The sequence below is a fragment of the Pelobates fuscus genome, chromosome 1 (genome assembly GCF_036172605.1).
Source record: "Pelobates fuscus isolate aPelFus1 chromosome 1, aPelFus1.pri, whole genome shotgun sequence".
NCBI classification, from domain to species: domain Eukaryota; kingdom Metazoa; phylum Chordata; class Amphibia; order Anura; family Pelobatidae; genus Pelobates; species Pelobates fuscus.
Genome location: NC_086317.1, coordinates 176,419,909 through 176,432,865, shown reverse-complemented (window position 1 = coordinate 176,432,865; position 12,957 = coordinate 176,419,909). Strand labels below are relative to the sequence as shown.

General features: G+C 38.8%; 1 protein-coding gene across 3 annotated transcripts in view; it reads right to left on the bottom strand.

Moving 5' to 3' along the window:
• The window catches only part of CUEDC1 (CUE domain containing 1), a 191,813-nt gene extending 183,608 nt beyond the window's left edge, over positions 1-8,205 (bottom strand). For 2 of the 3 annotated variants that reach the window (XM_063452985.1, XM_063452990.1), the window contains exons 1-2: positions 7,936-8,205; positions 2,359-2,838 (exon numbers count right to left, since the gene is read on the bottom strand). In XM_063452985.1, coding sequence (XP_063309055.1) covers positions 2,359-2,637 — 279 coding nt within the window. In that variant the 5' untranslated portion in view covers positions 2,638-2,838; positions 7,936-8,205. The remainder of the gene's footprint in view (positions 1-2,358; positions 2,839-7,935) is intronic. The other variant, XM_063452987.1, reaches the window with a different exon arrangement.
• Positions 8,206-12,957: the final 4,752 nt, after the last annotated feature.

Genomic DNA, 12,957 nt, shown 5'->3' with positions numbered 1-12,957 from the left:
TAGACTGCAAAAAGTGTAACCAAAACAAACTGTCAAGGATAAGGCAGAGACATAGTTATAAATTAAAAAAAAAAATAAAAAAAAATAAAAAAAAATAAAGTTTTGCTCCAGACAGCAAAAGGTAAACTAGCACACTAGAGCTAAAAGTAGGTTGGATGGTACACCTGTGCATGGATGAAGGTGGGAATGGCCAATTTTAGGGGAGAGGGAAGCACATTTTTAACATCAGCACTTGCTTCAAGACCAAAACCCCTCCAATAAAACACTATGCAATATGTTGCACACACCTGAAAAATGGACCACAATCAGCTGCAGAGACTGACTCCACCCAAACCGGGTTGCGAGTTGCATCCTCAGTGAGTAAGATGCTATGAATGTAAACACAGGGAACCACTAACCAAAGAAAAACCAAGCCAGTATGACCACACCTAAAGACAATGGAAAACCCACTGTTCACCAACAGTGGTTCAGGGGGAGGGAAGGGGGCAGAGAAAGAGACACAAGGCAGGGAAGAGACAGCCATGTCAGTATGAGGGAGTAGAGTAAGGTCTTGAAATTAGGCAGCACAGGAACATACTGTAGCTCTGACATCCACAGGAGGTCTGTAGCAGGTAAGCATGAAACCACTGCATAAACAATGAAATGTTAGCCTATATAGCAGACACTGTCGCCTCTTGTGCGGAATAGATGGTGCTATATAAATGCAAAATTGATTATTATAATAATAGAACCATCTGGAATGGAGGACTGCAGATAGTACATCATGGTGGCCTTTCCGCTTTCTTTCATATAGACTTGATATTTTTGGAGGACTAGATATTCTAAAAAAAAAAATATATATATATATATATATATATATATATATATAAATAATAAAATAATAAATAATAGGGGCCAAGTAAAGGAAACAAAAAAAGAGGAAATACATTTTCCTACTTTATGTCTCTAAAAGTACCAAGGTACTGAGGTGATGGAACTTAAAACAGTATTAGTCTGCACCTGGAAGATGTCCGTGTATTTAGGACATTTAAATAGTGTTGCTGGCAAAATCTGTTTTGCATTAAAGGACCACTCTAGGCACCCAGACCACTTCAGCTTAATGAAGTGGTCTGGGTGCCAGGTACCTCTAGGATTAACCCTTTTTTTTATAAACATAGCAGTTTCAGAGAAACTGCTATGTTTATAATGAGGGTTAATCCAGCCTCCAAATCCTCTAGTGGCTGTCTCATTGACAGCCGCTAGAGGCGCTTGCGTGCTTCTCACTGTGAAAATCACAGTGAGAGCACGCAAGCGTCCATAGGAAAGCATTGTAAATGCTTTCCTATGCGACCGGCAGAATGCGAGCGCGGCTCCTGCCGCGCATGCGCATTCAGCCGATGACGTCGCGATCAAGATGGAGAGGAGGAGGAAAGCTCCCCGCCCGGCACTGGAAAAAGAGGTAAGTTTAACCCCTTCCTCTCTCCAGAGCCCGGCGGGAGGGGGTCCCTGAGGGTGGGGGCACCCTCAGGGTACTCTAGTGCCAGGAAAACGAGTATGTTTTCCTGGCACTAGAGTGGTCCTTTAAGTGCAATAGATCGCTTCTGCGCACTCTCAGTACACGAAGCAATCTACGTAGAATGCATTACAATGTCTAAGTGTATTTTCTGTGGTGGGTGGCGAGAAAGGAAAGATTGATCACAGGCACCTGGCATGCCTGAGAAACTAGTCCTGACACACGGTCAGAAACATTGTGACTACTCTCTCGGGGTGAATCCAGTTGGGGTCACGGCTTATAGTCTGACTGGAGAACTCTCGGGGGGGTGCACTTGGGGAGATTCTCCGGATGGTGGAGTGGCTGGAGACTTCACTGCACTCTATTATGGACACACCCAAAAGACGGGTTCGGCATGGAAGCTTATGATTGGCACTGCTCTGACATTTATCAGCAACGTAATATGTTCTGTTTATTTTTACAGTTCTTTACTTGTTTTTATAAATATATAAAATATCTGACAGAGTGCGCTCATGCCAAGTATCAATGTATGACATGATGCATGCATTAACACTACAAACATTCCTTTCTGTAACATTACGGCAAAACTGTATATTACGTGACTTGTAATATGGCTTTTGTACAAGCCTTATCGTTCCTCCTATACCGCAATATTTGTCATTGCAAAGAAAGAATTAAAAAAAAAAAAGGTCACCAGTTAATTTATAAATGCAAGAGTGAACTGGAGTACCCTTACATAGTATAGAATACCATTCCTCTGTACAAGGAAATGCTATTTAATCTCCATTTGTGATCTATATTTCTAATATTTAGATTGTGCATGTAACTACAGATAGTTATAAAATAAATGAAACAAAACTTGTAACCTCTGGAGGAATGCTGTCATCTGAGTCAGAACTGTCATCATATCCGCTTTCATCCAGGTTCATCTGCAGCAGCTGATCAATTGTAGCATCCACTGCTCCGTTATTAGCTCTCAATACACACTCAATAATATCATAATCCATGTTTGGAAACATTGTTTTAAAATCTTCCATAGCTTGATTGAACTCCAACCTGCGCACAGGCCGGCTGTTGTTCAGCTCCTGAGTGGAGCTACTTCTCGAGTTTGCAGTGCTATTACTTCTACGAAACAGACTGGTCATTTTCAATAACGGTTTTTGAATAAGAAAATTGAGAGAAAAAATACAAAAAAATAAAATGAAATTAGAATAATTGATATATATATAAAAAGATGAAACGCTCTTTCATGTCCGATGTCCAGAGGTTAGTTTTCGGGCTGCCAATCCTACACGTCTTTGAATGGATGATACTATAAAGACATTTATAGTGGCCAAATATTGCACCTAGGGAAAGACAAAAAAAATGATTATTTTTTTCTATAAAGCAAGAGCATTTGATCATATATGTGCACACACATATATAGCTAAACAAAATCAATAGGAAAAAGGCTGTAATTTACAAAGCAAGTACGAGTGCCATCTTAAAGAGGCATCCCTTAATATCAAATATCGTACTATATACATGAAGATGCACACCTAAGTTAACTTAAGTCAAATCTCAAAATAAACAAAACAAAAATAAAGTCCAAAAGATAACACTATTACAAGAACGGGTGATAGAGGGTATATAACATGCACTTAAATCACAAAGGCATAGAATCTCACTTTCATATTACCTCAAAAGGGCAGGGTACGTGTACCCAACAAACCTCAACGTTTCGGCACACTTACTAGTGCCTTTCACAAGGCATAAACACATTTACCCATCCTCCATTTACATAGTTACATAGGATGAAAAAAAAAAAAGACATGCTTCCATCAAGTTGAGCCTTCCATATGTCTGTTTTTTTTTTGCTGTTGATCCGAAAGAAGGCTAAAACACACAGACACACACAGACACGTTTGAAGCACTTCCAATTTTACAACAAACTAGGGAGGAAAAAAAATCCCTCGACTTCAGAGTGACAGATTTATCCTTGGATCAAGAAGCCATTGCCCTACAGTTGAATATATAATTGAATATTATGTTTTTGCATCTAGTTGCCGTTTAAACATCTGTACAGACTTTGATAAAAACCACTTCTTCAGGCTAAGAATTCCACATCCTTATTGTTTACAATAAACCCCCAAAAAACTAAAATTAAAAACAAACACACCTTTCCTTTGCCTTAGACTAAATCTTTTTTCCAGTCTAAATGCATGAGCTCGTGTCAGATATACAATTGAAGAAGTGAAGACTTTCAGGTTTAATTCAAGGGGTAAAATAAAAATATTGTATGAAATGTTTAGGAATTGCAACCATTTTCATATACAGTCCCCTTGTTCAAGGGGCTCAAATGTAATTGGACAAATTGACACAATCATAAACAAAATGATATTTTAAAATACTTTGTCAAGAATTCATTGCAGACCATGTCTGCTTGAATTCTGGAATGCATGGACATCAACAAACACTGGGTTACGTCCTCTGTGTTGCTTTGTCAGGCCTTGGCTGCAGCAGTCTTCAGTTGTTGTTTGTTCTGGGTTTTTATGCCTTAAGTTTAATGCTCGATCAGCTTGCGATCAGGGGATGGATTTGGTCAAAGCAGCAGAGATTCCACTTTGCCTTGAAAAAAACAAAAAAAAAAAAAAAAAATATACAGACTTTCACAGTATGTTTTGGATCATTGTCGATTTGTAAAGACGTTGAAACTGAGCTGCAGCACGGTGGGCAGGACCATACAACAGTTTCACAGGACAGCTTCCACTCAGAACAGGACTCGCCATGGTTGACCAAAGAAGTTGAGCGCACGTGCTCAGCCTCATATCCAGAGGTTGTCTTTGGGAAATAGACATGAGTGCTGCCAGCATTGCTGCAGTGGTTGAAGGGTTGGGCGGTCAGCCTGTAAGTGCTCAGACCATACCCCACACACTGCATCAAATTGGTCTGCATTGCTGTCGTCCCAGAATGAAGCTTCTTCTAAAGATGATGCATAAGAAAGCTCGCAAACAGTTTGCTGAAGACAAGTAGACTAAGGACATGGATTACTGGAACCATGTCCTGTGGTCCGATGAGACCAAGAAATGTATTTGGTTCAGATGTCAAGTGTGTGTCGTGACAACCAGGTGAGGAGTACAAAGACAAGTGTGTCTTGCCTACAGTCAAGCATGGTGGTGGGAGTGTCATGGCCTGGGCCTGCATGAGTGTTGCCGGCACTGGGGAGCTACAGTTCATTGAGGGAACCATGAATGCCAACATGTACTGAGACATACTGAAGCAGAGCATGATCCCCTCCCTTTGGAGACTGGGCCGCAGGGCAGTATTCCAACATAATAGCGACCCCAAACACACCAAGATGACCACTGCCTTGCTAAAGAAGCTGAAAGTAAAGGTGATGGACCGGCCATGCATGTCTCCAGACCTAAACCGTATCGGGCATTTGTAGGGCACCCTCAAACGAAAAGTGGGGGAGGAGTAGAAGAGGACTCCAGTGGCAACCTGTGAAGCTCTAGTAAACTCCATGCCCATGAGGGTTAAGGCAGTGCTGGAAAATAATGGTGGCCAAACAAAATAGGCCCAAATAGCTACTTTGGGCCCAATTTGGACATTTCCACTTAGCAATGTACTCACTTTTGTTGGCAACGGTTTAGACATTAATGGCTATGTGTAGAGTTATTTTGAAGGGACAGCAAATTTACCATCCTACTTTATACCACTACTGCGACCTGGCAATAGAAATTTTACAAGCTATGACATACAAATCATTAACCCCTTAAGGACACGTGTGAAAGGTCATGAATCCCTTTTATAGAAGTTTGATCCTTAAGGGGTTAAAAACAACTCCAATCTCCCTCTTTCTTTACCACACTTGGCTAAATTTAAATACCTGATTTAAGAACCTAGCGGTCATAATTTGTGCTTACAGTCACCCACAATTGCACAGCACCATTATGTATTATTGGATGGTAGGATCACTAAACATAACATACATAGATAGATTCTTTCTCCTACTTGAACAGCTATCGGCAACGCCTGAGAGTCCCTTTAACCCCTTAAGGACGCGGGACGGTTCAGGACCGTCATCGGCATTTTTGCGTTGCCGACCGACGACGGTCCTGAACCGTCCTAAATTTAAGAGGTACTTACCCGATCGCCGTCGTTCCCCCGGCGGCGATCGGCGTTGCTCCCGGTGTGGGGAGACTGCCTGCAGCCCAGACAGTCTCCCCATGGCGGATTAGGACCCCTGTGGCCATGTGATCGCCCAACAGGGCGACCACATGGTCACAATAGGTGTCCTAGACTCTGCCTGCAGGGGGACTGTCTGTGCTGACAGGCAGTCTCCCTGCCAGTGTAAAATCAAAAAAAAAATTAAAGTTATAGTGAATAAAAAAAAAAATATTATTATATATGTGTATATATATGATATATAGACATATATTATACCTATATAATATATGTCTATATATCATATATATAATGTCATGCTAAGTGTATTTTTATATTAATATGTACATATATTAATATAAAAATACACTTATAATTAATTTACACACGTATATATATAATATATATAATAACTATATATATATTGTATATATATATTATTATAAAATACGAATAATAAATAATTTAAATTAAATTTAAAAAATTAAAAATAATAATAAAAATTAAAAAAAATATATATATCTATACGAAATGTTATTCTAACTGTATTTTGATATTAATATATATATATTTATATCAAAATACACTTAGAATGAAATTGTATATATATCTATGTATATATAAATAAATAAAAAGAATACAAACTATTCATATGTCCATATACAAAATGACATAAATAATTATATAAATATACACGTAGACTTCAAATGTATAAATATGCATATATATTTAAATTCTACGTGCATATTTATGTAATATTTTTACATAATTAAGTTATTTTATTGATTGCAATTTAAGGGACCTGCCTGCCAACCCAGGCCAAAAGTCTAGAGAATTTAATTTGCTAGCACTGTATTTTACCCTGTAACGTTCTACGACACCCTAAAACCTGTACATGGGGGGTACTGTTTTACTCGGGAGACTTTGCTGAACACAAATATTAGTGATTCAAAACAGTAAAACGTATCACAGCGATGATATTGTCAGTGAAAGTGACTTTTTTTTGCATTTTTCACACATAAACAGCACGTTTACTGATGATATAATTGTTGTGATACATTTTCCAGTTTTGAAACACTAATATTTGTGTTCAGCAAAGTCTCCTGAGTATAACAGTACCCCCCATGTACAGGTTTTATAGCGTTTTTGAAAGTTACAGGGTCAAATATATGGGTCAAATATTTTTACATTGAAAATGACCAGGTTGGTTACGTTGCCTTTGAGAGCGTATGGTAGCCCAGGAATGAGAATTACCCCCATGATGGCATACCATTTGCGAAAGAAGACAACCCAAGGTATTGCAAATGGGGTATGACCAGTCTTTTTTAGTAACCACTTGGTCACAAACACTGGCCAAAATTAGCGTTCAATTTAGTTTTTTACTTTTTTCACACACAAACAAATATGAACGCTAACTTTGGCCAGTGTTTGCGACTAAGTGGCTACTAAAAAAGTCTGGACATACCCCATATTGAATACCCTGGGTTGTCTACTTTAAAAAAAATATGTACATGTGGGGTGTTATTCAACGATTTATGACAGATAATAGTGTTACAATGTCACTATTGATAAATTTTAAAAATATATGTTTTGAAACCGCAATATCCTACTTGTACTTATAGCCCTATAACATGCAAAAAAATAGCAAAAAGCATGTAAACACTGGGTATTTTTAAACTCAGGACAAAATTTTGAATCTATTTAGCAGTTTTTTTCATTCGCTTTTGTAGATGAATAAAAGATTTTTCACATAAAAGTCAAAAAACATGTATTTTTTTTCAATTTTTCATCATATTTTTTCATTTTTTAAAAATTAAATTACATGAGATTATATAAATAATGGTATGTAAAGAAAGCCCCTTTTGTCCTGAAAAAAACAATATATAATTTGTATATGAACAGTAAATGAGAGAGCGGAAAATTACAGCTAAACACAAACACCACAAAAGTGTAAAAAGATGCCTGGTCGCAAATGTACAACATCGCAAAAAAAGTCCAGTCCTTAAGGGGTTAAATATATGTCTCTTTCTCTCTGTAATGTTTACTCTTGCTATTAAGCTTATGTCCACGGACCAGACCCGTTATTCCGTCTTTTTTTCGTCATAAATTCTACCCTCACATCTGCTTTTGCTTCCCATGAAAGAGGTTTTGGCCAAGGAGACGCCTTATATAAATAATTCTTATAGAAAATGACACAAACCCATAAAGATAAAATACCAGGCTCCTGGTTAACAGAAATGTACTTATAAATCTGTATTCCGCACTTTGAACACCACCCCCACTGCCCGCCCTCTTACCATGAGATGCGTGTACCTAGCGGCTAGCGAGGCTGTTGAACGGGTTACCGGATCCGCCGTGATGGCATGTTTTCCCATTAGCTTGTTTCCCACGCGGTCATTTCCACCGGAAGTGACGCGTTCCGAACGCACTCTATTAGCTCTAAAATCAGATCGCTATTATTATTATTAAAGTGTGCGTTCCACGAGATACGTGCGTTCCACTGTCCATTGCTGGTGTTCTATCTGTAATTGCTCGCCTTAGAAATGTGTTTACTTGGTTCCCAAGGTAATCATAGCCTCACTCTCCAGTAGTCGGTGCCAATTCTGCAGCCAGACCTTATTTTACCTAGCGCAGTTACTCCTTGTTCCTCTCACCACTCCCAATGGACAGAACAATAAAGTTATGTAATTAAACAATTACCCATTTAAACCATGTAACCGTCAGTTATTTTTCTGTCCACACTCTCTATGGATGTTAGTGTTTTTATTTTGCGGGAGTTTCACCTCAAGAACTTTTTATTTTGTGTTACCTAGGATCACTTTAGGTCCTTGTCCCAAAGAGTTCAACCTCTCTCCTTTGGAGGCTGCAGGACATGGTGCATCTCCAAGGGACCCTTGCAGACCCCCATAGTGACCGGGGGTGAGGGCTGCTCTAACCCATTTTGGTAGCCGCGTGGCTGGCACTCAGGGGTTAGATACAATGGAGTGACTGAGTTGGAGCCAGATTGCCATGGTAATGGGCAATTACTGAGGAGCCTGGGGAATTGTATTCAGTTAACCCATTTTGTTACTATTCCTCCTGGTGATGGTCGTAGTTCTTTGTCCTTGTGGCGTATCCACAGAATCGTCCCTTCTAGTTTCGGGTTGCCAAGGCAACAGAGGAGCTTTTGGGTGCAATTTGGAGTTATGTAGCCTATTTTAAACCAGGAGGCTACAGAGTAAATGTTTTCACTGCACTGCTTTGTAAATAATTCACGGGGTTTGAATGTTGCATTTTTAGTTATGCATGGTGTAATAAAAACACAAAACAACTTCTTATTACGGATTTCACAATTCCAATTTAAACAGCAACATCCATAATAATAATATACCATAACTTTTAACAAAAAACAAAATAAACCATTAACCATTTCCATGCTCCGCAGCTTAAAGCCAGAAGTCATAAATATAATATATTAAAACCAAATAAATCAAATCCACCCTTCTGTGATGCCCAGGAGGTTGATTTATATCTCAACGCCACCGAATTTCTGCACAACCAAATTCGGTGTCCACCCAACGCCCACGTCAACTCCACCATAGACTGAATACCCAAATTAATTATATCCAATCCTATGTTGGACAAATTAATTGCATTGCTCCTATAGAAACCTGCGCAACTGCCCTCAATATCTACGTGCCTGTATGAACGCATCACCAAAATATCCCCTTTTGCCATTAGTGCTCCCTTTCCACATCTCCTTACTAAATTCAAAGGTTGACGACGACACTGAACTATCCTCTTTAGAAATCATGTCATTTAACCCCTTCCCGACCATGGACGTACCAGGTATGTCTGACAAAAATTGTCCAATAACGACCGCGGACGTACCTAGTACGTCCATTAGTAAATCCCCACTTACCTGATCGCTGGCGATCGGGTTAATTTTCATTTCTGGGATGTCATACCATCTCAAAGGCAACATAGCCAATCTGGCAAATAGCAATTTACAAAAACAGAAATTGCCAAATCTTATGTTTGACCCTGTAACTTTCCAAATCACCATAAAACCTGTACTTCAGGTGTACTGTTGTACGCATGAGACATTACTCTAGACAAATTAGTGTTTTAAAGCAGTAAAATATATTATACTTATAATATCATCAGTGAAATTGATTTTTTTGTTTGTTTGTTTTTGTGTTTTAAGTAAATTTTAATAAAGCAAGAATTTTTTTTTATAATCCAAATTATGTTTCTTTGACCAGCTATCATTCCCCACAACCTACTGTGGTGAAATTCTGAGCTTTCCCACAGTAAAGAATTACAAAAATTAAAGAAAGGAATGCTTAAAGGACCACTATAGGCATCCAGACCACTTCAGCTTAATGAAGTGGTCTGGGTGCCAAGTCCACCTAGGATTAACCCTTTCTGCTGTAAACATAGCAGTTTCAGAGTAACTGCTATGTTTACTTTAGGGTTAAGCTAGCCTCTAGTGGCTGTCTCATTGACAGCTGCTAGAGGCTGTCAGGGTATTTATATCGGCAGACATTTTGTGCTATGATAGAAATTAAAAGTGTATATTCTGAGTCACTCTGAATAGACCAGACTCCATTTTGTTATTTTCAAGTTAACAAAAGACACAAGATTTTAATCCCTTCTGTAAAACTGACCGCTTTGCCAGAGCTAAAAGGAATGTATAGTATAAACAAACCAAGTGATAAGAGACTGTCTAAAATGCTAATGGAATAGAATAAATTCTAAACCCAGACATAGGTGACAGAGAAGATTAAATAATTAAATTTTACTTTCTATATCTAACAGATTCCCATTGTATTGAAGGGGTCATTTTTAGTTTAAGAACTGTCATATTAGAAATTACAGCAGAATTTGGAGACACATAGTCTGAAGAAAATTCAAGAAAACGGTTTGATCTGACAGAAAACGTGACTTATAGGCAACATAAGCCAAAATGATGTCAAAATAGCCACCAGGAAAAGTTAACTCTTTCCTGGATAGGTATGTTTAGTGGGACGATACTGCCATCTATAGTCCAAATACTAAAATGGTTATCTAGAAAATAACCACACCCCAGTGTTCCTATTGGGTTATTAGCCAGTGACGAACAGAGAATCTGTCCCTTTAAAAAGTTAAGACAAAGGGAAGAGAGGGGGAAATCAAGAAAATCAAGGCAGATGCAAGGAGATATGCAGTAATCAAGGTAATCAAGTGCCAGGAGGGGTAATGCAGAGAAAGTCGGAAGCAGGCTAAATAAGAAGCAAGCAGTGTCAGAGCGAGACAGAGAAACCTTCCTTGACACTTAGCTACCTGAGAACATCTGGTGAGAATATCTATTTAACTGGTAAATATACTGGCTTCATTTAATTAATTTAAATTAAATTAAATTTTCTAATAGCATGATATATGACTGGATAAATCACGATCAGATTTCGATATTCAGAAATCTTAATTAACTAAGAAATATATATTTATAACCATTCCATGCTGCAGATGGAATTAGGATAAGTATGTATTAATGTGAAATATCACATGTTATCATGTCGCAACATTTATCCAGTTGTATTGATTTGCTCTAAAAGAAGATAGAGTATCTGTTTAGGCAAATTAAAATATCAGCTTGTAGAATTATGTAGATTTCTCATTGGATGGATCCAGGAAATGACTAATGAACTGGTTAAATGTTATTTTATTTAAAATTACATAAGAATAGATCTTAAATCCCTAGAAGAGGTCTAGCCAGCATTGAAAGGGTTATTCTAACTGTCAGCTAAACTTTTTACAACTTCACGCTGCACTCTAAGCAATTCTATTCTCTGTGTGAAACTTTCACATTCTTTCTCTGTGAAGACAGTCGTAAATCTTGTCTTGACGGCTCATGTTGTAGATTCTAAACTACGTTAGCCATTAGGAAATGTTTTTATATTACCATATTGTATTGCATACTCATGTTGTTATACTGAATTTCCATTGATTATTATCATGCATGTTACTTATTATTATTATTTGAATATAAAAATAAATTGTATCTATTTTTATAACAAATTGTGAATTTCTTTATATGGAATACATTTCACTTACCCGATAACGTTCTTTGGGATCTGAGAATTAAAATAGTGGGTAATTCTCAACTGTTTACTATTATTATCCCATAAATATCCCCACAAGGCGCTTCCGCGCTTCTCACTGTGATTTTCTATGCCGCCCTTAAGGGGCTGGCGCTGAACTTCGGCGGACGGCATAGAACGTCCTAGCCGTTCTTGCCGCCCACGTGGCCGGCGCCATGAGCCTGCTGCAGATCGCAGTCAGGGTGCATGCTTGGCCCCCCGTGACTGCGGTCTTCAGCCTCCGATCACAGTGACAGGCTGTCACTGAGATCGGTATTTACCATTTTAAAATCAGCTAGCACATGTAGCCGCGGCATTTTCCCGCTGCAGATAGAGGTCCGGGGACATGGCCCCCCAGGCAGTCCCCCTGCGGTCAGTGACCGCCATCTGCACAGTCTGATCGCAGTGACAGGTTGTCACTGCGATCAGTGTTACTGTGTGTCAGCCTGTTGGCTGATACATGTAACTGCAGGCATGATCCCCCTGCAGATCGCGGTGGGGGGCATGCCTGGCCACGCAGGCACTCCTCCTGTCGTCAATTACCGCAATCTGCAGGAGGTGATCACAGTGACAGCCAGTCACTGTGATCGCTGTTCCTATGTGTCAGCCAATGATCTGAAATGTAATTTCGTTCTAACTGTATTTTGATATGCCATCATGGGGGTAATTCTCCTTCCTGGGCTATCATACGGTCTCAAAGGCAACGTCACCAATTTAGCGAACTTCAATGTGAAAAACTGAACAATGTCATATGCTATATTAGACCCTGTAACTTCCCAAAACACCATAAAACCTGTACATAGGGGGTACTGTTTTACACGTGAGACACAGCTGAATACAAATATGTGTATTTTATTGCAGTAAAAGCAAACAGTCATGACATTTACAGTTAAAATGTCATGCAGAACTAAAATAACATTTCTTAATTTCTCACATTTTTTAATATTTATACATGGTAAATTATGTTTTGTAAAAAAAAAAACTTTGTTTGCAGTAGTTATGGTGGTTGTGTCCCTTCCTACAGTGATTATGGTGTGGGTCTCCTCCTTAATGTTTTATTTCAGCAAAGTGCACTGCTCATGCTTGGGGGAATGGGATAACTACACTGCTATATTCACACTATACTCCCCAGGATAAGCTCTTGGAAGAGCTTGTTCCTGATACGCTCTATGGATTAGGAGAGGTCTACCCACTGGAAGCTGGATCCTGGCCTTGGGT